General features: G+C 46.6%; 1 protein-coding gene across 1 annotated transcript; it reads left to right on the top strand.

Annotated features, from left to right (window-relative positions):
- Positions 1 to 8,586: 8,586 nt before the first annotated feature.
- Positions 8,587 to 12,465, top strand: CCL26 (C-C motif chemokine ligand 26). The gene is made up of 3 exons (XM_004761642.3): positions 8,587 to 8,817; positions 8,911 to 9,025; positions 12,004 to 12,465. Exons 1-3 carry the CDS (start codon positions 8,721 to 8,723, stop codon positions 12,092 to 12,094), a joined length of 303 nt encoding a protein of 100 aa, XP_004761699.1. The 5' UTR covers positions 8,587 to 8,720; the 3' UTR covers positions 12,095 to 12,465.
- The last annotated feature ends 11,149 nt before the right edge of the window (positions 12,466 to 23,614 follow it).

Here is a 23,614-nt window from a genome sequence, read left to right as displayed (position 1 = left end):
ATTAGCCAACACAGCGTACATCATTGGATTTTGATGTAGTGTCCAATGATTCATCAGTTGTGTGTGACAGCCAGTGCTCAATCACCCCACAGACACGTGAGAAAATGTTCAACATCACTCGGCATCAGGGAAATACAAATCAGAACCACAGGGAGATACCACCTGTCACCAGTCAGAATGATAAAATTAACAAGACAGGAGACAAGTGTCGGCGAGGATGCGGAGAAAGGGGAACCCTTCCGCACTGTTGGTGGAAGGCAAGCCGGTGCAGCCACTTTGGAAAACAGTATGGAGGTTCCTCAAGACATTGAAAATTAAGCTGCCCTATGACCCAGCAATTTCACTACTGGGTATTTACCCCCAAAGATACAGATGTAGCGAAAAGAAGGGGCACCTGCACCCCAATGTTCACAGCAGCAATGGCCACAAGAGCCCAACTGTGGAATCTTTAGGAAAAAAGCAAAGAACTCACAGAGACCGAGAACAGATGGGTGGTTGCCAGAGGCAGGTGGGGTGGGGTGGGCGCGTGAAATGCGTTGTGGGTGGTCGAAAGGTACAGACTTCCCGTTATACGATGAGTAAGTCCTGGGGATCCCAGGTGCAGCACGGGAGCTGGAGTTAATGAAACTGTGTCTCCCGTTTGAAAGTTGCTAAGAGAAGACAAAGTGCAAGGAAAGAATTGTAACTAGCCGTGGGGACGGATGGTAACTTACTCGAGTGACGATTTTTGCAATATATACATAGACATATACACCTGAGATTATTATGAAGTTCTATGGTCTCAGTTGCTTTTGCTTTCAGGTGTTGGCTGCAGTGGAAAAATTAAGGTGGGGATGTCATTATGTCTTATATTTGTTCAAAGCCTTTGAATTTTCCAAGTTTCAGCTCTTCCCTCTACCCCCTTCCCACCTAGAGGAAGGAGAGAGAGCTCCTTCCTCTCCCCCCAACTGATTTCTCTTCTCTCCCCAACCAGCCAGCCTTCCTCCTGGGCTCGGGAAGACCCCATCCACCTGTTGGGACGACAGTGCATGGGTGATGGCAGTCCCTACCCCCAGCAGATCGGTGCTTCTAGAAAGGCGGCTTCTCGATCTTCCCCATCCCCACTTCCTTCTTGGAAACAGACCTGCCTGGAGTGACTGGTTGGCAGAGGGAGAGATGTTTTGCCAGAATCCGCTTTTAGATCTTGCAAAGCTACTTGTTCCGCAGAATTCTGTGGCTTTGTTTCTCTGGGTTGAACCTCTCTGTGACGAGTTATCTAACTTCCAAGAATGATAGGTCTAATCGATTCCAGGAACACCCTCGTTCTGACTTGAAGATTTTCACCTCCTGAAACTGGGGAGGGGGGTGTCTTACCAGCTCAGCGCACACGGACCAGCGAGAGGACCCCCTGAAGGCTCAGCCTGCCCCCCTACACTCCCGACTCCCCTTTCTGCTTTGCTCCCACGCAACCCATCGGTCCTTCGGCTGCCGTTGCTTTGCCACGCTCAGATCATGCCTTTCTGGCCTCTACGTTTTCTGGACCCAAGAAAAGACATCCTGTAACTGGCATTCCCTAGAAATCCCATCATTCTCCTGGCTTTGAGCAGCAAAAACCCTGCGGAATATGGACACCTTGGGCAGGCGCTGCAGATATGGCCAGGCCACTGGGAGCGCCCAGAGACCCCTGCTGTGGACCAGGAGAAACTTCTCGTGGGCCTCTGAACCAGGAAGAGCTGCCTTCCCCCACTAAGCCGAGGTCTGTTTTGATATTTAAGACATTGTGAATCATGAGACTGTTTTCATTTCCCTTTTCACACCCGTTCTTTGAAAGCGTGCCCACTCTTGCAGCCTTGGCAGGTGCCCTGACTTATCTACCCAGACATTGTTCATCCTTTGATAGTCTCCCTTCCTGGCAGGGTAGTTTCGGCTCCAGGACAGAATCTGGAGCAGGCTAACCTTGAGTCCCTTTCTCGGGGAGGCAGCAGGGGGGCAGGGGGCAGAACCCTAAAAGGCTCCTCGAGGCAGAAGAGGGCACAGGCTTGTGAGACAGACTTGGCTTTGAAACTTGGCTCCGCCACCTGCTGGCCGTGTGACCTTGAACAAATGCCCTCTCCTCTTGGGATCTCGGGTCCCTTGGATGGACAGAGTTGGCGTGATAAAACCTCCCTCGCAGGACGGCTCTGGCGATAAATGGAGCAACGAACGGGTAACCCACGAACAGAAAACAGGTTTGTCTTCTCCGATTCCAGGAGGCGTGTTTTGCTTTGCTTGACTCCACACTGCTTCGATCAGACCCGAACGAAGAGGGTACCTACAGCCTGCAGGGAGTTGCCCAGCTCTGGGGAAACCGTCTGCCCACACTGGGTCCCCTTCCGGCCTCTCCCTGATGTCCAGGACCGTAGGCAGAGGGCACATTTCCGTTTCACTCAACTTTGTATCTGCAGAGTCTTGGGCAGTGTCTGGACGCCTGGAGAGGACCCAGCAAACATCTGTTGCATAAATGGATTCCAGACTCTGTGCCAAAAGCTTATGAAGACAAATGAGAATCTTTCTTGACTCCTTGATGATGAGTTGTCGGGGCAAACGGAGAATAACCAGCACGTTGTCCTTCGAGGCTAAGTGCAACAGTCACTTTCCTTAAAGGAAGGCTCTTCTGACCCCTTGGCTTCATTCAGATTCCCTCAATGTACATTTCTAAAGCCCCCTATGCTTCTCCTTCAAAGTACACGCCCCGGGTATAATTCATATTTATTGGGTAATTGTTTTCTGCTTGATGTCTTTTCCCTCCACTGGAACATATACAAGTAGGGACCACATCTGTCTCGTCTACCTCTGGATCTCAGCATCTAGGACAGCTCGGAGAGCAGAAAAAAAAATCTGTTGGGGCCCCTGGGTGGCTCAGTCGGTTAAGCCTCTGCCTTTGGCTCAGGTCATGATCCCAGGGTCCTGGGTCCCTGCTCAGTGGGGAGCCTGCTTCTCCCTTCTCCCTCTGCCTCTCTCCCCTGCTGTGTGCTTTCTCATACACACATACACACACACACACACACACACACATGCACACACACACACACTCTCTCTCTCTCTCATAAATAACATCTTTAAAAAAAATCTGTTGAATGAATGATTCAGTGAAGAAATGAATGAAAAGAACTCACCGTCCAAGAAGGCAGGCAGCCAGGTAAGCTGATGTGTGTGGGAAGTCCCAGACGCCATTCAACCCTGTACGGTGTGGAGCCGGAGGACAGCCGCCCGCTCCGGCTCCGAAGGAAGGATGGAGGAAGGCTTCCCGGAAGAGATCACATGAGTCACAGACCTGGAGGGTGGAGTCTTTGCCGACACGGAACGCGGCGTTCTGCCTCCAGAGGAGGGATTTTCTGTTCTCACATAGGGGGTACGTGCAGTGCTCAGCCCGCATCCCCTCGGCCCTCACCCTTCTGTTCCCACCATGCCCACCCCGTCCTCCATCCACATGTGCCCGAGGTCCTCCACGTGAGGTCCAAGGACCCAAGGTCAGCGGCCCTGGGAAGAGGAGGTGGAGCGGCCCAGCTCCCTCTGCTCTGTTGCTGCGACTCTAACTTACATCTAAAAGTCTCCAGTGGGATCGAGCCAGGGTTGCGGGCAGTGGTAACCCGCTCTGCAAGGCACCTTTCCTTCACTGGCTGCCTTCTCTTCTCTCTGAGTCCTCCAGACCTCTGCTGGTATTTCTTGTGATTCCTCCAAAATACATTGTTTGCCCTCAAATCCTTGCCTCAGAATCTGCTTCTGGGAGAACCCACAAGGAATGCCACAGATGGGGGTTTTAGATAACAGGCATCTATTTCTTACAGTTCTGGGGCTAGAAGGCCAAGATCGAGGTGTCAGTGGGGCTGGTTTCTCCCGAGGCTTCTCTTCTTGGCGTGCAGGCTCTTCTCACAAGGACGCTGGTCCTATTGGATCAGGGCTCCACCCCTCCCCTTAACTGCCCCTTTAAGGGTCTTTTATCCAAATACAGTTACACTGGGGATTAGGAAACACAATTCGGTCTATAATGAGGGGAATCCAGGAGAGGCAACTCAGCTAGGGAAGGTGAGCCTAGAGGCACAGACCAGAAGAGTGACAACAGAGTGGTAGACCTGGTTCTGGAAGTCTGCCCAGAGTAGTGGGAAATGAGGATTACAGTCCACACCTTGGGAACCACATGGGATGGAGGGTTCTGAGAGATCCATACACCCGTGGTGGGAGCCCAGCCAGCAGGCTGGAGGGTGGGGGTGGGGCGCGGGCTTCAACGTAGAGAAGAGGCTGGTGGGGAATAGAGCAGGGGTCAGGATTCACTAATTCATCCGCCATATTGCTTTCTTCTCCTTCACGAATGTATTGACATACTGAAAAGTACGTAAATCCATACAGGGACAGCTCAACCAATTTTCACGAGATAAAAAGGTGCACCAGTACCCAGAGAGTATCAGTCTCCCTCAGAACTCCCCTCGGGCCTCGCTTACCACTGGCTATTTCCTAAAGGTAACCACCCTTCTGGCCGCCATGATTATGGGTTGGCTCTGATTCATTGGTAGTCTACGCCCATGGGATCCGAGCACATTTGTCTTTCACATCAGGCTTCTCTTCCTCAGCATGATACATGTAACCATAGTCCATTCTCATTATTCTTCAGTGGACAGTGTTAACAAACCACAATTAATTTTCCACTGCACCGTTGACAGATACTTGCGTAACTTCCAGTTTGGGATTATGAGGAACAATGTCTTTGGGCAAACACATGTACTCATCTCTCTTTTTTTTTTTTAAGATTTTATTTCTTTCAGAGAGAGAGAGAGCATGAGAGGGGAGAAGGTCAGAGGGAGAAGCAGACTCCCCATGGAGCTGGGAGCCCAATGCGGCACTTGATCCCAGGATTCCGGGATCATGACCTGAGCCGAAGGCAGTTGCTTAACCAACTGAGCCCCACATGCACCCTTTTCCGATCAGTACGTTTCAAATCCTAGGCGTAGAATTGCCGGGTTATAGAGAACAGGTACGTTCAACATTAGTAAATACCGCCCATTTTTTGCCACTCCCACCATGGTATGTTTCCAGGGGCCATGTCCTCACTGGCTCTTGATATTTTTCATCTGTTTCCTGTGAGCCATCTCCTGGGGCATGAGCAGATTTGTATTGTGGTTTAAATCTGCATTTCTCTCAGAACTAATAGTATGAGGCCTCTTTCATTCATCATTGGGGTTTCCTCCTTCAGAAAGTGTTCAGGTTTCAGCCATTTCTCTATTATGTCATCTTTTTTTGGATTTATAGGTTTTTTTTTTAATATTCTGAGTTCCAGTCCTTTTATAGAAATATGTTGTCTTAGTGCCTTAGAGCGTCCTGAACAAATTACCCCAAACTGGGTGGCGTAAAACAACGGACGTCTGTCCTCTCGTGGTTCTGGAGGCTGGGTGTCTGAAATCAAGGTGTTGGCAGGGCCAGGCTCCCTCTGACTTGTGAGGGTATCACACTGGTCTCTGCCTCTGTCCTCACATGGACGTCTCCCTTCCTGAGTGTCTCTGTGTCTCCTCCCTTGGCCTTCTTATAGGGACAGCAGTCACTGGGTTTAGAGCGGAAAGGGAAACAAGTCTTCTGCTTTACCTCTACTCCCTACAATACTTCCCTCTCAATGCTGCATTTCGGATGTCAGATGTGGGATTTCCTTACCCCAGGCAATTATCAGACACCAGCTGGGCTCAATCCTGACCCTACCAGCCTCAGCGCCCATGGGTTAAGGGCTTGGCCCTACGAGACTGCCCCTCCCCCACGCCGGCGGCCAATGGCAAGTTCAGGTCGTCACCTGCGCTTCTGACCTGGTGGTGGATTGGAGGTTCCCGTGACCCCCCCCCCACCTCCTTGGGATTCATGATTGGCTAGAGCAGCTCATGGAACTCAGGAAAACTAGATTTCGTGGTTAGATTACCAATTTATTCTAAAAGGATACTATCCGGGAACAGCCTGACGGAAGAGATGTAGAGCTTCCGAGCCCTCGGGGGTGGGGAGGCGCCACTCTGCCAACACCTACACGTGCTCCAACCCTAAAGCCCTCCGAACCCTGCCCTTTGGGGATTTGGGTGGAGGCTCCATTATGAAGGCATAATTAATGAAGTCATTGGACACTGGGATTAAATCAACCTCCAGCCCCTCTCCCCTCCCCAGAGATGGGGCAGTGGGGCTGAAAGTTCTATTCTTCTAACCACTTAGCTCTCCCCGCCCCCACCCCTGCCATAACCCGTTCCCTCCCAGTGGTTTTATCTGGGGGCTTTTCAAAAATCACTGCGTTAACATCAATACACTGTGGTTGGAAGGGGCAGGTTATGTGTGATAAGATGCTCCCTTTCATCTGTATTGTTCTGGAGCTATTTCAAGAACTGAGGACAAAGACCAAATATTAGAAACAAAAGATGTTCCCATTGCTCTCCCGGCTTAGAAAATTACATGGGTTTGGGGCACGTGGGTGGCCTCTGACTCTTGGTTTCAACTTAGGTGGTGACCGCAGGGTTGTGAGACTGAACCCTGCCTCGGTCTCTGCACTCAGCGGGGAGTCTGCTTAAGTCTCTCCCTCTCCCTCTGCCCCTTACCTGCTCTCTCTCTCTCTCTCTCTCTCTAAAATAAATTTAAAAAGGAAAGAAAGAAATTTATGAAGGTTTTAGGAGCTGCGTGCCAAGGGTTATAGACCAAATATATATTTATTATAAACCACAATATCACAGGAGCCTATCCCAATCCAAGTATGACCTCCTCTTAACTAATTACAGCTGCAAAGACCCTGTTTTTCAAATAAGATCACATTCCAAAGTTCCAAAGTACCATGAATTTGGGGGAGACACTCTTCAACCTAGTATAGGCATGTGGCAAAAATCTACCCAACCCCTCACCTTTTCACTCTCTTATTGGTTCCTTTTAATGAAGAAAAGTTCCAAATTCCGACTACAGTGCAACTGATCAAATCTCTATCAGCCCCTCATGGTTAGTGTCTATTGTGATCCGTCTATGAAACCTTTGGATCGCCAGCACACGGGAGCTATTGAAGTGGGAACTGGTGGTGTGTGGTGGTGGTGAGGGACGGTGTGGGGCCAACTGAAGGCGTGGGTGGGGAGACTTAACCTGCAAGAGAGAATATTCAAGGACAAATATAATAATGGTAGCAGGTGCCATTGGAGCCCCATTCATAACCCCTTATCTCACTTCTGTGAGTCAAAGGCTGCTTATGGAGGACACCTGCCCCTGCCTGAGGGCTGTTACCCTCATCACGGAGCACTCAGTGTGGTTGTAGGACAAGACAGAAATGCGGGATCCCGCCCTCAACCGAAGACATGAAGAGAGGTGGAGGGTTAATATCCCCACTTCCTTATCCCACAGACTTGCTCCTCTTCCAAAAGAAGAGAAAGTAGGCATTTTTGAACAGAGCAGAGGCAATGGAAATACAGATTTCAGCCAAATTTTAAAAAGAACCTAAAAGAATTGTGTCAAAGTCAGATCTGCCTTGGATTGAGTCAAGGTCAACAGTGAGTTCAGAACCAAGTCAGAATAGTCTGGAAGACTGAGGTGCTGGGAGAGGGGGTGGTGCTGTTTTAAAGGGTCCCAGTTAGCTCTTAAAAAGTCTGTGGTTCTAGATGGTTAGTGGATTTCTTTTTTTTTTTTTTGCCTTAAACTCAAATTTTTAAAGCCCCAACGGAGCATTATCAGATGGGTGGGGTGGTTGGTGGTAGATACAGATCTGAGAGTCCAACTCTACCCCTTCCTGAGACTTGGTGAAATTCACAGCCCCACTCTAGAATACTTTTTCCCCATTTTAGTCAAATCTGGCTAAAATGTAGATTTCTGGGTGTCTTTCCCAAAGACCCTGACCCAGGAGGTACAAAGCAGGAACAGAGAATATCTTTGGGGGTTTTCTTTTTTATTTTTTTTCTAGGCCCCAGGCAATTGTGATGTTCTGCCAGGTTTGGGACCCTCTAAACCAGAGGAGATAGCTCTAAGGGCCCCCAAAAGCTCTGGCACCAAGGGTTGCAGGATGGGTGGCACTGAGAAGATAGGACAGGCACCAGAGCCTTGTTCTTGAACCTTTGTTGTTGTGACCAGGCTGCTCTACAATCCATCATGTCCTGAGACCGTCCATGCATCATCAAGAGATAAGCCATGCTGGGGCGCCGAGGGGGCTCAGTCAGTTGAGTGTCTGATGTAGGCTCAGGTCATGATCCCAGAGTCCCAGGATTGAGCCCCTACTCACCAGGAAGTCTGCTTCTCCCTCTAACTCTACCCCCCTGACCCCTCCCCCTCTCATGCTCTCTCTCCCTCTCTCTCTCTCAAATCAATAAATTAAATCTTTACAAAAGAGAGAGATAACCTGTACTTAAAAAGCAAATAAAGTTTTGGTCGAGAGCCAGAAATCAATTCAGGAAATCCACTGTGTTCTAAGGTATTTTAAGTCAGTTCTGGAGAACCATTATTTCATTTCCTCCACTTTTGCTTTTCAAACAACAAAGCATTGGTTCGGACAAAAACACTGGGGCAGAAACTCCCAATGGTGTGCTGGCTCCTCCCCTTCCCTCAGATGGCTTTTCCTTTCCTTTCAATCTTCTTCCAAAGGTATCAGGTTGCTTCTCCACTATAGGGTCGAAATAGCTGCTTTTGTTCTCAACCACAAATTTCTCTGGAAATCTCTTAGGGGACGACTTAGCCCTATAAAAGGGGGTCAGGTGGAGTCAGGAGGAATTTGGGAGAAGGCTATGGAGGGCCCGGCTTGCAGCACCATGAAGAGCTTTCCTGTTGGCTTTCTTCTTCTCCTGATCTTCATTCTCAGTGTCCATTCTGGAGTAGCCACACGTATGGAGATGTCCTACTCCCTTCCCCGGGGCGGGCTGTGCAGAGAAACAAAGGGTACTCCCCTCCTAGCTCCTTCCTCTCCCTGTTTTTTAGGTGGCAGTGATATAGCCAAGTTCTGCTGCTTCAAATACAGCCACAAGATCCTTCCCTGGAAGTCGGTGCATTCCTATCACCTCACCAGGAACAGCTGCCCCCAGCAGGCTGTGATGTGAGTATTTCTTATTTGGACTTTCAGGGTCCCCACGAGCAATTTTAGTGCCTGGGTGCTGGGCAGGGCTGACCCCCCCCCCAACACACACACACACACACACACACACACACACACACACACACGCAGCACCAAGATAAAGAGAGCAGGAGGGAAATCGTCTTATGGGGAGGTAGTACTTGATCTCTGCCCTCGTAGGAGCTCCGGGGGAGCCTGAGAAGGAGACTGACTCAAGAGAGATTAACAGAAAAAAGGAAAAGGCACACAAATGTTTACATGGACACGGGAGCCCCCATAGGAAAATGAAAACCCAAAGGAGTGGCAAAACCCAAGTGCTTTTAAGCTAGCTTGCACAGAGAGAGTGGATTGTGGAAATATGGCTAAAATCTCTAGGGTAGGCTGTACGGGACAGTAAGACTTACCTTAACAAGGTCTGTTGGTAAAGAATTCTCTTGGCTTTGACTTCCTATCTCTGGCAATAGGGATATTTCTTTCCTCCTGGTCCAAGAAGGATATCTTTCACATGGGAATTCTATTTCCTGCTTTCAGGGGGGAAAGAGGAAGTCGGAACACCCTTCTAGCACTTGCTGGGGTTTTTGTTTGTTTGTTTTTGAAGTGTCTTTAGTTCAAAATAATGCTTCTGCCAAGTGGCATATTTTGGGTTGGTATATTCTGCGAGCCTCCATCCCATCCCACGAGGACCTAATTTGGTTGGGGGGAAGGTCTCCCAGAGGACGCGGCGTGTGCACGGAGACTTCCCCGCTAAGGATAAGTGGGAATGGTGTTGTTCCAAAGTGGAACAGGGATGTGCCGGGCAGAGAGCCGCAGGTGTGTCGGAGGAACATGTCGCCTACGGATGGACAGGAGGACAGGAGCCAAGTCATGCCGGGCTCGTCAGTAGTGGGAGAGAGGACACAGGGCCCCGGCAGGACTAAACGAGATATCACAGGCTAAGTCTTTGGCGCTGTGCCTGCCCACAGGGGACGATTGCCAGCTGGAAGCTATCTTTAAATGCAAACACGCGGGGAAGGGCTGGTTCCTGCTCCCAAGGGCGTGGGGTTCCCCGAACAGCAGAGCATGGTGCAGCAGCAGAGAGAAGGGGCTCCTGTGGCAGACCTGAATGTCATTGTTCTGAGACAGGAATAGAAAAGGGACGCATGAGTGTCCAGTTGTGGAGAAGCACCCTCCGGGGCTCAGAGGCGAGTTCTCCTTGGTGTCTCGATTTAAAGCTTTCTGGGGCTTTTCAGATGTCAGCTTGTAACGCTTTGCAGAGAGCCCTGAGCTGGGCTCAAAGCGGTGGCTCTGTCGCTTACAAGCTATGTGACCTTTGGCAAGTCAAGTTTCCTCATTTGTAAAGGGAAAGGGAGAGGCCAACATCAGTTATCAGTCACTGTGTGACGGACCAACACCGAAACTCAGCGGTTCATACAACAGTGATCACTTTCCCATCTCTGTGGGACAGGACTTTCGGCAGGGCTTGGCCGGATGGTCCGGCGTGGCATCTGTTGTAGGGGTAGAGACAGATGGAGCTGGAGTTGGCATCTCTCTTTGGGGACGAGATGGAACAGCGTCTCTCTTTGGGGCCACTTTGGGCTTCCACAATGTGTGGTTGAGCTGGAGCCCTCCTTACAAGCTGGTTCAAAGCTCCAGTATAAGTGTGCCAGTGAACCTTCTGTGATGTAGCCTATGAGGTCACACAGCATCAGCTCTGCCGCAACCTACTGGCCAACCGGTCCCTAAGGTTGGCCTTAATCCGAGGGGAGGGGGCACAGATCCCCATGGTTCAATGATGTCGAAGAAATCTCAAAGGTTCACAAAGTCCTGTTTCTCCCCCATTTTCCCATCTTTTTTTTTTTTTAAGATTTTATTTATTTATTTGACAGAGACACAGAGAGAGAGAGAGAGGGAGCACAAGCAGGGAGATTGGGAGAAGGAGAAGCAGGCTTCCTGCTGAGCAGGGAGCCCAATGTGGGGCTCGATCCCAGGACCCCGGGATCATGACCTGAGCTGAAGGCAGCTGCTTAATGACTGAACCACCCAGGCACCCCGTATCATTTTGGCTCTTCTCCCCGGCATGGGACCAGCCTTAGAGCACCCCCCCACCCCGTAAATACTGCTGGGCCCTGTGAGCTGCTCTAGGCTAGAGCACCCTGACTTAGTCTTTCATCACATCTGGGGCTGGAGGACACTCAGGGTATCAGGCAGGACCCTCACTCTTCATGAGTGCACAGTGCTGTAAGGAATGTAGGAATCCTATATAAACCGCGGTGGCCAACAACGCATGATAACGTGATTAAGAATGGAACAGCACGACAGCCTTTGACCACGTGTTTTTGCTTGAAGACCTGATGTGCTATGATTCTATGAATCAAAAATAATAAAGACTTTTGGTGGGAGGGGGGTGGTCAGGCTAATGTTCTAAAATGAATGGTGGGGGGGCACCTGGGTGGCTCAGTCGGTTAAAGCCTCTGCCTTCGGCTCAGGTCATGATCTCAGGGTCCTGGGATCGAGTCCCGCATCGGGCTCTCTGCTCAGCAGGGAGCCTTCTTCCTCCTCTCTCTCTGCCTGCCTCTCTGCCTGCTTGTGATCTCTGTCTGTCAAATAAATAAATTAAATCTTTTAAAAAAAAAAAACAATGCATTATCATGGATACACTTTAAAAGAGTGAATTGCACACCATGTGAATTACATCTCCATAAAGCGTCTATGTTAAAACAAAAGAATTTAGAGGGATGGTCCAGGCTATATGCTTTGGACTAACGCTGTTGGAAATTATTTCCTGGGGGAGGTGGGCCTGGGAGCATGGGCTCCAGTGGAAAACAGAGCAGAGGGGAAATCGAGGACCAGAAGGGGGAACGGGGGCTCTAACAGCTGCAGAAGGGCGAGAGAAAGTGAATCAAGGGGCTGACCCCCGCCCTTCCCAGCTCTACAGGAAGCAAAAGTTCTCTGTATTGACTGTCAGCTTCTCCTTTCCACAGATTCACTACCAAAAAAGGCCATAAAGTCTGTGCCCAGCCAAAGGAAAAATGGGTGCGAAGATACGTTTCTTTACTCAGAAAACAGCAGTGATGGAAACTGTAGGATTTTAAGCCCAAGGGCACCTTAGGCCCTGCTCTTGACCCTGCTGTCCTTGGTGGAACCTGGAGATTTTCTTCAGCAGAAGTTTCTGTGGGACTGAGGAGGAAGGGAGGTTTATAATAAAGATTCTAACATTTTTTTTTTTTTTTGTTAAGCTTCGATTTGCTCCTAAACATTCTTATTCAGTAAAACAGGAGTCTTCTCCAAAAGAGAGAAATGGAGTCAATATTTTTGGCTGGTTCCCTGCACCAATGCTGGTGTGGAATTCTGCCTTCTGTTTCTGTGTATTCCTCCCCACCCCCCAAAAAAGCCAGGGAGATATATTTTGGCAAAATGCCCATTAAATGTTTTCATATTATTTAGAGAGGTAAGTTTGTGTTATTTAGAAAATTAAATTCTGTGCAATCCCTCCTGAACTTTTGGTGCTGGGTAATTAAAATGTCTCCATATTTAGTAGTGCTTTCTCATTAGGGGTCAATCAATCATCAATAAACATAAATATTGGGGCGCCTGGGCGGCTCAGTCATTTGAGCGTCTGACTCTTGGTTTTGGCTCGGGTCATGGTCTTGGGGTGGTGAGATTGAGCCCCCGGCCAGGGTCCAAGCTCAGTGGACAATCTGTTTGAAAGTCTTTCTTTCTTTCTTTTTTTTTTTTTTAAGATTTTATTTATTTATTTATTTGTCAGAGAGAGAGAGGGAGAGGAGCGAGAGTGAGCACAAGCAGACAGAGTGGCAGGCAGAGGCAGAGGGAGAAGCAGGCTCCCGGCTGAGCAAGAAGCCTGATGCGGGACTCGATCCCAGGACGCTGGGATCATGACCTGAGCCGAAGGCAGCCGCTTAACCAGCTGAGCCACCCAGGCGTCCCTGAAAGTCTTTCTTTCATTCTCCCTCTGCCCCGCGCCCCCCAAAAGATAGACAAATAAATAAAATCTTTGAGAACTATATTATCTACCTGCTGTCAAACTTTAAAAGTAAACAACGAAGCGTAGGGAACAGCAATTGAATTTATTCTGGAATAGAGAAACTGCACACTAGAGGGAGCCGCGGGCAGGTTGGGAGCACGGAGGGAAGCCTCCTTCTACGGAGGGAAGGAGGAAGCTGGGAAAGGTCGTTTCGAGCAACAAAAGTTCATCAGAGGAAAATGAGCTCCAAGCGGCCGTGGCTTCTTACTGGCTGTGGTTGCCTGGCGGAAAGGACATCTCCCCTTCTCCTTGCGGGTCTATGTGAATGGTGGTGCGTGAGTGTCCCCCCCCCCTTCATGGCTTCCCACTCCCTTTTTAAAAATTTAAATAGGCTCCTTGCCCAATGCGGGGCTTGAACTCACGACCCTGAGATTAAGAGTTCCACACTTGATCTACTGAGCCAGCCCTCTGTCCCTGTCCCTGCTTCCTTTTTGATGAATGAGGTTACCTTTATTTTTTTTCACACTCCCCCCTTTTGATCAAGATCTTTTCTTGAAATCATCCCTGTTCAAGAGTCAGACTTGCCCTATTTAGTGGGTTTGTCCTTCGGGGAAGGACCTTTCCCAACCGTCATGTTGCGTGTCGAAGGAAAAATGTATAGCAGATGGAAGCCATTAAAGACTGTGTTGCAGTAACAAGGAAGGGTAAACAGAAAGAGCTCTTGGGTTATCTCCCATCTAGAGTCTCTATCTTATCAAGGTTGTAAGTGCTAGAGGTCATCTTGAACCTTGAGCCAGCAACACCCATTGTGTTCATCATTTCTACAAAGGTTTGATGGGCAATGGTTGCAAGGCTTAAAAATGATGGTACAAAACAAACAAGGAGCAGAATAATAAACCCAGGGGTGCTTGGGTGGCTCAGTCATTAGAGCGTCTGCCTTCAGCTCAGTTCATGATCTTGGGGTCCTGGGATGGAGCCCCACGTCCAGCTCCATGCCCAGCAGGGAGTCTGCTACTCCCTCTTCCTCTGCCCCTCCCCCTGCTCGTGCTCTCACTCTCTCTTACTCAAAAAAATAAATAGAATATTTAAAAAAAAATAACAATAATAAACCCAGTTTATATAATGGTCCTCAATCAGGAGCCCAAACCTAAAAGTAACCAGCTAAACAGATCAAAAGGCCAGGGATCAGTTAGGCCAGGTTTTCTTCTAGCCCAAAAAAAAAAAAAACTGTTCCAGATTCCAGAGGTTGGGGCACCTGGGTAGCTCTGCCGGTTAAGCGTCTGACTCTTGATTTCAGCTCAGGTCATGAACTCCGGATCTGAGATCAAGTACCCTCGACAGAGTGAAGAGCACAGAGCCTGCTTAGGAGGATTCTCTTGCTCACTCTCTCTCTCTCTCTCTCCCTTGCTCTGCCTCTCCCGCCCCCATAAACACATGCATACACTCTTTCTCCCTTGCCTCAATCAATCAATCAATCAATCGGAGTTATCCCCCTTAGCAATGGCCTGGGAGATTCGGAGGTTGGTGTTATCTTTCCAGGCCAAGGCCAGAGTCAAGGAAAGAAAGGGAAGAAGAAAGGATTTCAGGTTCAAAGCACCCTGGGCCCAAGCGACCTAAATTGATGTCAGTTGCTTCTCTCCCTGGTCATTCAATGCAGAGGCTCTCCAGCCTTCATTCATGTCAGACGAGCTGTCAGGCGAGTCTTCTGTAGCTGTGCGATCTGTACCCAAGCTTCAGGTCCCTGCAGTGAGGAGGACCTCGCGTGGCCTTTTTCAAGGAGGTTCAAGGGCAGTCTTCGGTCCTCGAGATTCCAACTCAGAAGGGTGGAGTAAAATTGGAAGTGTTATTTTTTGGAGGGTCATGGCCAGATGTTTAAGGAGACTAGAAGAATTCGGGTCCAGTCCAATTTAACAGGCCCATCACAAAACCTCAGAGACACTAATGGGATTAGAATCTAATATCAAGGAGCGCCTGGGTGGCTCAGTGGGCTAAAGCCTCTGCCTTCAGCTCAGGTCATGATTTCAGGGTCCTGGGATCGAGCCCCGCATCAGGCTCTCTGCTCAGCAGGGAGCCTGCTTCCTCCTCTCTCTCTGCCTGCCTCTCTGCCTACTTGTGACCTCTTGTCTGTCCAATAAATAAATAAAATCTTTTAAAAAAAAGAATCTAATATCGACAAAAGTATAGACGTAATTTTTCTCTGCAACTATCCCCATGATTTTTCCCAGATAATCACAGTGAAATGGATTTGTTTGCATTCAGCTTGGCATTTGACCATATAAACTCTTATAAGACTGCTTTGCTAAAACGTCTAAAAATTATTTATTTATTTATTTGAGAGAAAGCATGCAAGCATGAGTGGGGGAGAGGCAGAGGGAGAAGCAGACTCCCCGCTGAGCGGGGAGCCTGATGCAGGGCTCATTTCCAGGACCTTGGGATCACAACCCAAGCTAAAGGCAGATGCTTAATGACTGAGCCTCCCAGGTGCCCCTACACCAGTATTTTTTAGGTTGACAATTTTATGGATATGTTTCATAATATCTAGAGACATATATTTCTCATAGTATAAGTTTCAGTGTGACATGAGACATATTTACCAATTGATCCAAATATCTTTAGTTTCTCTCTAATAATAAGCAAGAAATGGGTAAAGCTATGTACAGTGATTAGTGTTTCATTATTCCATCGTATTTATTTATTTATTTTTAAAGATTTTATTTATTTATTTGACAGAGAGAGAGATCACAAGTAGGCAGAGAGGCAGGCAGAGAGAGAGAGGGAAGTAGGCTCCCTGCTGAGCAGAGAGCCTGATGTGGGGCTCGATCCCGGGACCCTGGGATCTTGACCTGAGTAGAAGGCAGAGGCTTTAATCCACTGAGCCACCCAGGCGCCCCTCTGTTTATGGTTTCGTTGGTGAGTTGGTTGATTTCGTTTTTTTAGATTCTACATGTAAGTGAATTCGAATAGTATTTGTCTTTCTCTATCTGACTTATTTCATTTAGCCTTATACCCTCCAGGTCCATTCATGTCATACAAATGGCAAGATTTCTTTCTTTTTTATGGCTCCGTAATGTTCCATTAAGTATATGTAACACATCATTACCCATTCATCTATCAATGAACACTTAGGTGGCTTCCATATCTTGGCTATGGTAGATAATGTGGCAATAAACATAAGCATGCCTATATCTTTTCCAATTAGTCTTTTTGTTTTCCTTGGGTGAGTACCCAGAAGTGGAATTACAGAATCACATGGTACTTCTATATTTAGTTTTTGGAAGAAACTCCCTACTGATTTTTATAGAGGCAGCAAGAATTCACATTCCACCAACAATGGAAAGGAAACCACAGGGTTTCCCTTTCTCCATGTCCTTGCGCACAATTATTGCTTCTTGTCTTTCGATACTGGCCATTCTGATTGGTGTGAGATGATATCTCATTGTGGTTTCGAATTGAATTTCCCTGATGATTGGTGATGTTGGGCATCTTTTCACATGTCTGTTGACTGTCTGTAATCTTGTTTGGAAAACTATCTATTCAGGTCCTCTGCCCATTTTTAAATCAGATTTTTTGTGTGTGTTGAGTTGCAGAAGTTTTTTTTCTTTTTAAGTAGGCTCCCCATCCAAAGTTGGGGCTCGAACTCATGACCCTGGTATCAAGAGTTGTCTCCTCCACTGACTGAGTCAGCCAAGGGCTCCAAGTTGTACAAATTCTTCATTTATTTTGGTTATTAAGCCCTTATAGGATATACCATTTGCAAATATCTTCTCCCACTGAGTAGATTGCCTTCTCATTTTGTTAATGGTTTCTTTTGTTAATGCAAAAGATTTTAGTTTGATGTAGTCCTGATTGTTTATTTTTGGTTTTGCTGTCTTTGCTTTGATGTCAGACCCAGAAACTCATCACCAAGATTGGTGTCAAGGAGCTTATTATCTATGTTTTCTTCTAGGAGTGTTATAGTTTCAGGTCTTTATGTTCAAGTCTTTAAGAGTTTAAGAGTCTTGGGACGCCTGGGTGGCTCAGTTGGTTAAGCAGCTGCCTTCGGCTCAGGTCATGATCCCAGCATCCTGGGATCGAGTCCCACATCGGGCTCCTTGCTCTGCAAGGAGCCTGCTTCTCCCTCTGACTCTGCCTGCCTCTGCCTGTGCTTGCTCTTGCTCTCTCTCTCTCTGACAAATAAATAAATAAAATCTTAAAAAAAAAAAGAGTTTAAGAGTCTTTAAGAGTTTAAAAGAGTAAAAAGAGTTTAAAAGAGTTTAAGAGTTTATTTTCGTGTCTGGTAGAAGACTGTGATCCAGTTTCTTCCTTTGGCATGTCTCTGTCCGGGTTTTAAAGATTTTATTTGTTTATTTGAGAGGGAGAGAGAGCACGAGAGGGGAGAAGGTCGGAGGGAGAAGCAGATTCCCCATGGAGCTGGGAGCCCCATGCAGGACTCGATCCTGAGACTCCAGGATCATGACCCAAGCCAAAAGGTAGTCGCTTCACCAACTGAGCCACCCAGGCGGGTCCCAACACCATTATTTGTTGAAGAAATAATCCTTTCTCCATTGTATATTCTTTGCTTTTTTGTTGTAAATTAATTGCCCATACAAGCGAGGCTTTACTTCTTGGCCCTCTATTCTGTTTGTATATGTTTTTATGCCATTATCATACTGTTTTGGTTACTATAATTTTTGTAATATGGTTTGAAAGCAAGGAGCATGATGTCTCCAGCTTTGTTTTTCTTTCTTAAGACTGCTTCGGCTAGGTGCTCCTGGGGGGCTCAGTCGGATGAACATCTGCCTTCGGCTCAGGTCCCGAGATTGAGTTCCACAACGGGCTCTCAGCTCAGCGGGGGGAACCTGCTTCTGTCTCTGCCTTTGCCTTCCACTCTGCCTGCTTGTGGTCTCTCTCTCTCTCTCTCTGATAAATATTAAATAAAATCTTTAAAAATAAATAAATAAAACCCACAGTATTAATTCCTCTAATCCATGAGCCTAGAGTATCTTTCCATTTATTTATATCTTCTTTAGTTTCTTTCAATAATGCCTCATAGTTTTCAGGATAAGATCTTTCACCTCCTTGTTAAAAATTTATTTCCTGGTATTTTATTCTTTTAGATGCAATTCTGAATGGGATTACTTTCTTAATTTCTCTTTCTGATAGTTCATGTTTAGTGTAGGGAGATCTAACTGATGTTTGTATATTGGTTTTGTATAGTGTAGCTTTAATGAATTCATGTATTCGTTCTAATGGTTTTTTGGTGGAGTCTTTAGGATTTTCCACATATAATATCACGTCATTTGCAAATAATAACAGTTTTATGTCTTCCTTCTCGATTTGGATGAATTTATTTCTTTTTCTTGCCTAATTGCTCTGGCTGACACTTCCATTACTATGTTGAACTAAAGTGGGTAACCCTGTCTTGTTCCCAATCTTAGAGGAAAAGCTGAGTATGATGTTAGTTGTGGGCTTGTCATATATGGCTTTTATTATGTTGAGGACATTCTCTTTGTATTCATTTTGTTGAGAATTCTTCTTTTCTAATTTTTTTTTGTGTAGAAGCTTACATCTTTGATTTGCAACTTTTCTTTTTTTCTAACGTAAGCATTTAATGCTATAAATTTCCCTCTTGGCACTGTGAGCTCTGTCTCACACATTTTAAAACATTAAAATGTCATTTTCACTCAGTTCAGTGTATTCCTTTTATTCCCCTTGCGATTTCCTCTTTGACCCATGATTTGTTTTAATTCTATTATTTCATTCCCAAGGGTTTGTCCCAAATGTCTTTTATTTTTCTGTTATGGATGTGTAGTTTTATTCCACAGTGCTCAGAGAATACAGTCTGTATGATTTTAATTCTTTTCAAATTTAGGTTTGTTTTATGACCCAAAATATATAGCATAACTTGGCATAGGCTCCTTGCTCACTTGAAAAGAAAGTGTACTTTGCTATCGTTGGATGAAATGTTCTATGATCATCAGTTAAATCCTCTTGATTGATATTGTCAGTAGGTTCTGCTATATCTTTGCTGATTTTCCTTTTTTTTTTTTTTTTTAAGATTTTATTTTTAAGCCACCTCTGTGCCCAATGTGGGGCTCGAACCTACAACCTTAAGATGAAGAGTCATACCCTCCACCAGCTGAGCCAGCCGGGGGTTGTAGCAGTTGTTCTGTCAGTTGTCGAAAGAGGGTTTCTAAGGTCGCTGAGCATAATCACAGATTGGTCTATTTCTCTTTTCATTTCTGTCAATTTTTGCTGGATGCATGCATGTTTAAGATTGCTAGGTCTTCTTGGTGGATTGACCCTTTCACCAATATGTAATGTCTCTCTGTGTCCCTTTGCTCTGAAGTCTAATTACCTGAAAGTAATACAGCCACTTCTGCTTTTTTTCCTTTTTAAGATTTTATTTATTTGAGAGAGAGAGAGAGAGAGAGAGAACACAGGCAGGGAGGAGGTGCGGAGGGAGAGGGAGAAGCAGGCTTCCTGCCCAGCAGGAAGTGGGATGAGGGGCTCAATCCCAGGACCCCGATCACAACTGGAACTGAAGGCAGACTCTTAACCAGCTGAGCCACCCAGGCGCTCCTCTGCTTTCTTTTGTTTAATTCTTACATGCTATATCTTTCTTCATCCTTCTTCTTTTAACCTACCTATGTTGTTATATTTGAAGTGAGCTTTCTTGGTCAACTAAACTTTGACAAAGCAGAAAAGAATATCTAATGGGAAAAGAGAGTCTCTTCACCAGATGCTGTTGGTTAAACTGGACAGCCACATCCAAAAAAACGAAACTGGAGCACTTTTGTATGACACACACATAAATTCAAAATGGGTGGAAGACCTAAATATGAGATAAGAAACCATCAAAATTCTACAGGAGAACACAGGCAGCAACCTCTTTGACCTTAGCTGTGGCAACTTCTTACCAGACATGTTGCCAGAAGCAAGAGAAACAGAAGGAAAACTGAACTATTGGGGTTTCATCCAGATAAAAACTTCTCCACAGCAAAGGAGCCAGTCAACAAAGCTCAAAGGCAGCCTGTAGAATGGGAGATATTTACAAGTGACATATGTGGTAAAGGGTTAGTATTTAAAATCCATAAAGAGCAGCAAAAATAAGTAATCGAGTTAAGAAATGGGCAAAAGACATGAACAGGCATTTTTCCAAAGAAGACATCCAGATGGCCAACAGATACATGAAAAGATGCTCAACATCACTCATCATCAGGGAAATGCACATCGAAACCACAACGAGCTATCACCTCACATTGTCAGAATGGCTAAAATTAACAACACAAAAAACAACAGGTGTTGGGAAAGACATGGAGAAAGGAGAACACTCTTGGACTGTCGGTGGGAATGCAGGCTGATGCGGCCACTCTGGAGAACAGGATGGAAGTTCCTCAAGAAGTTAAGAATAGGGCGCCTGGGTGGCTCAGTGGGTTAAGCCTCTGCCCTCGGCTCAGGTCATGATCTCAGGGTCCTGGGATCGAGCCCCGCATCAGGCTCTCTGCTCCACAGGGAGCCTGCTTCCTCCTCTCTGTCTCTGCCTGCCTCTCTGCCTACTTGTGATCTCTATCAAATAAATAAATAAAATATTTTTAAAAAATTAAAAATAGAGCTACCCTAGGATCCAGCAATTACACTACTAGGTATTTACCCAAAGGCCACAAAAATATAATGCAAAGGCGTACATGCACCCTGATATTTACAGCAATATTATCAATAGTAGCCAAACTATGGAAGTGGTCCAAGTGTCCATCAACTACTGAATAGATAAAGAAAACGTGGGAGATATATATATATCTCCCAGTCATCAAAAATAATGAAATTTTGCCATTTACATTTACAACAGTGTGGTTAGAGTCAAAGTATACTATGCTAAGCGAAATTATTCAGAGAAAGATAAATACCATAAGATTTCACTCATATGTGGTATTTTAGAAACAAAACAGATGAACATATGGAAAGTGGGGGAAAAGAGAAACAAAGTATAAGAGACTCTTAACAATAGAGAACTAAGCCTCTGCCTTCAGCTCAGGTCATGATCTCGGAGTCCTGGGATCGAGCCCCTACTTGGTGGAAAGCCTGCTTCTCCCTCTCCCGCTTCCCCTGCTTGTTGTGTTCCCCCTCTCTCACTATCTCCCTCTCTGTCAAATAAATAAATAAACTTTAAAAGAAAAACACTAGAGAACAAATTGAGGGTTGATGGAGGGAGGTGGGTGGGGGCATTTGGTTTAGACGGTGATGGAAATTAAGGAGGGCACTTGTTATGACGAACACTGGGTGTTCTATGTAAGTGATGAATCACTGAATTCTCCTGAAACCAATATTGCACTATATGTTAGTGAACTAGAATTTGAATAAAAATTCGAAGGAAAAAAAACGAAGTGAGCAACATATAGTTGGGTCGTTTAAAAAAAGGTCTGTTCTACCAATCTTTGTTTTTTTTGTTAAAGATCTTATTTATTTATTTGACAGAAGAGATCACAAGTAGGCGAGAGGCAGGCAGAGAGACAGGAGGAAGCAGGCTCCCCACTGAGCAGAGAGCCCAATGCGGGGCTCGATCCCAGGACCCCAAGACCATGACCTGAGCCGAAAGTAGAGGCAATAACCCACTGAGCCATCCAGGTGCCCCCTAATCTTTGTCTTTTAACTGGTATATTTAATCCATTTAATCGATAAGGGAGGGATGCTTTATTACTTCTCCAGAGGGGTAAAAGTCCTGGTTTCCCACATTAAAAGAATGGCTGAAGTAAGTTCCTTAAACATGAAAGAAATTATAAAAGAAGGAAGCTTGGAAATGAGTAGAAGCAAAACAAAAACAATAACAAAACAGCATTGTACTAGGATGGGCTAGATCTTCAGGGGAGGGCAGAGATTGGGTTATGTGCATTCTTGGATTACACACTGCAACATGTACCCAATGATTAAGACCGTCTGGGAGTTCCCCGGCCACAAGAGAGAGAGCACATGGGGAGGAAGACAGTTTATAAAACACTATCTGCCTGTAATGGTTATTATGACCTGGCCTTAAGGAAGCACTTGCTGCTTGAAGTCTAATCTTCTTAACTTCCACGTTTAGACTCAGTTTCCCTAGAAACAGGGCTTGGGCTCAAAATGTTAGTTCATGTAATATATTTTGGTGATGATGCCGGGAAACACCAGTAGGAAATAGGGAAGTGAGGCAGGAGAGGGACGAGAGCCAGTAAGAGTGTGTTATCGGGCAAGTTAGCGCTGTGGGCAACTGAGCTTAATCCCATCGGGGACCTCTGGGAAATGGTGGTCAAACAGATGTCTCAGAGCTAACTTGACTCAAGGAGCTCGAGAGTGGGGGCATTTATAGACCACCATCCGTCAGTCGTTGGCTGGTCAGGGGAACCATGCACTTTCCACCTGCTGTGTGTGAGTGCAGAGCACCCACCAGAGAGAGCCTTCAAAGAGACACGGATCGGGCTGGGATACAAAAGTAAGGCCTGAGAGCATGAGTGGGACACCAACAGCATCTGTTTCCTTGGTCCAGACCCCAGCCTACTTTTCCAGCGTATCACCCACCACTCACACACCCAAACACACTGGGCAAGTGTGCTTTCCCGAATTGTCGGAGACGACCCCTCGCTCGCTTCAGGCCTTCAAGTGGCCACTTCCTGCTATCTCCTAAATGTTCTTTCTTCCCTGGAACATCCCCTCTCCATTCCCAGTCTCTCCCTGACAAAATTCCACTTGCCAAACGAGACCCCCTCCTTACCCCTGGGCAAAATGTCTCTTCCATTTGGCAAGAAGGTTAAGGTCATATTTTCCGTGGGGTCTCAGGGATTTCCTCCATGCTCTCAACAGCAGTGATTCCCTCCTGCCTCTGAAGGACTTTCACTGAGTTCCCCCACGTTGTAGATAGTTGATAGTCCATCCCCCACCCCTTGCAAGCCTGCAAGACCAAAGCCACCTAGAGGGGTCTCTCCGCAAGACGACAATGATCTGTAATTCCAAGGATTTGCCAGCAGGTGGCAACAGTCTCCCACCATCTTTTAAAGACTACCTCTTCCTGCGAGCTGGGCGCCTTTGGAGAGAAATTCCTTCTGCCTAGGAGTCTTCAAGAGGATCTATTTGACGTGCAGGGTCATGTGCAAACACTGCAGGAGGAAGGCAGAGAAAAGTAAGACTTAGCTCAATCTTCAGAGGGTACAGTTTAGGGATGAGGGGTGCTGGAAGGCAGGAGGGAAACAATGAAATACCCACAAAGCCATTCAGAACCCCGGCAAGAAAAGGGACCCATGTGAGTCTGCTTGGAGCCTCCATATGGCGGGACCTCAGATTCTTTATTTATAAAAGAAGGGAGTTGGAATCGATGTTCAGGGTGCCTTAGAACTGCCAGGATCCATCAATGCATGAAACATGCTCAGGAGAAATCTGAAAGAGACACCAGCGTGTGCACATGAGGCTTCATGAGGGAGGCAGTGGGGGTGGGGGTGGGCAGGTGCAGAGCTGGAGAGAAGGGCAGGGTTTAGTGAGGTTTGTACAGTGTCACGGGACAACAGTCGTCAAAATGACATTTATATATTGCCATCTCATTCCTAAAACACATCTACAATATTCCCCAGTCCCGGGAGGGGAGTCCGACAGGATGATTCCCATTTTCA

This window comes from Mustela putorius, unplaced genomic scaffold (assembly GCF_011764305.1).
Source record: "Mustela putorius furo isolate JIRA1106 unplaced genomic scaffold, ASM1176430v1.1 tig00000139_pilon_pilon_pilon, whole genome shotgun sequence".
NCBI lineage: Eukaryota > Metazoa > Chordata > Mammalia > Carnivora > Mustelidae > Mustela > Mustela putorius.
Note: the sequence above shows the minus strand (reverse complement) of the source record. Positions and strands in the feature narration are given on the sequence as shown.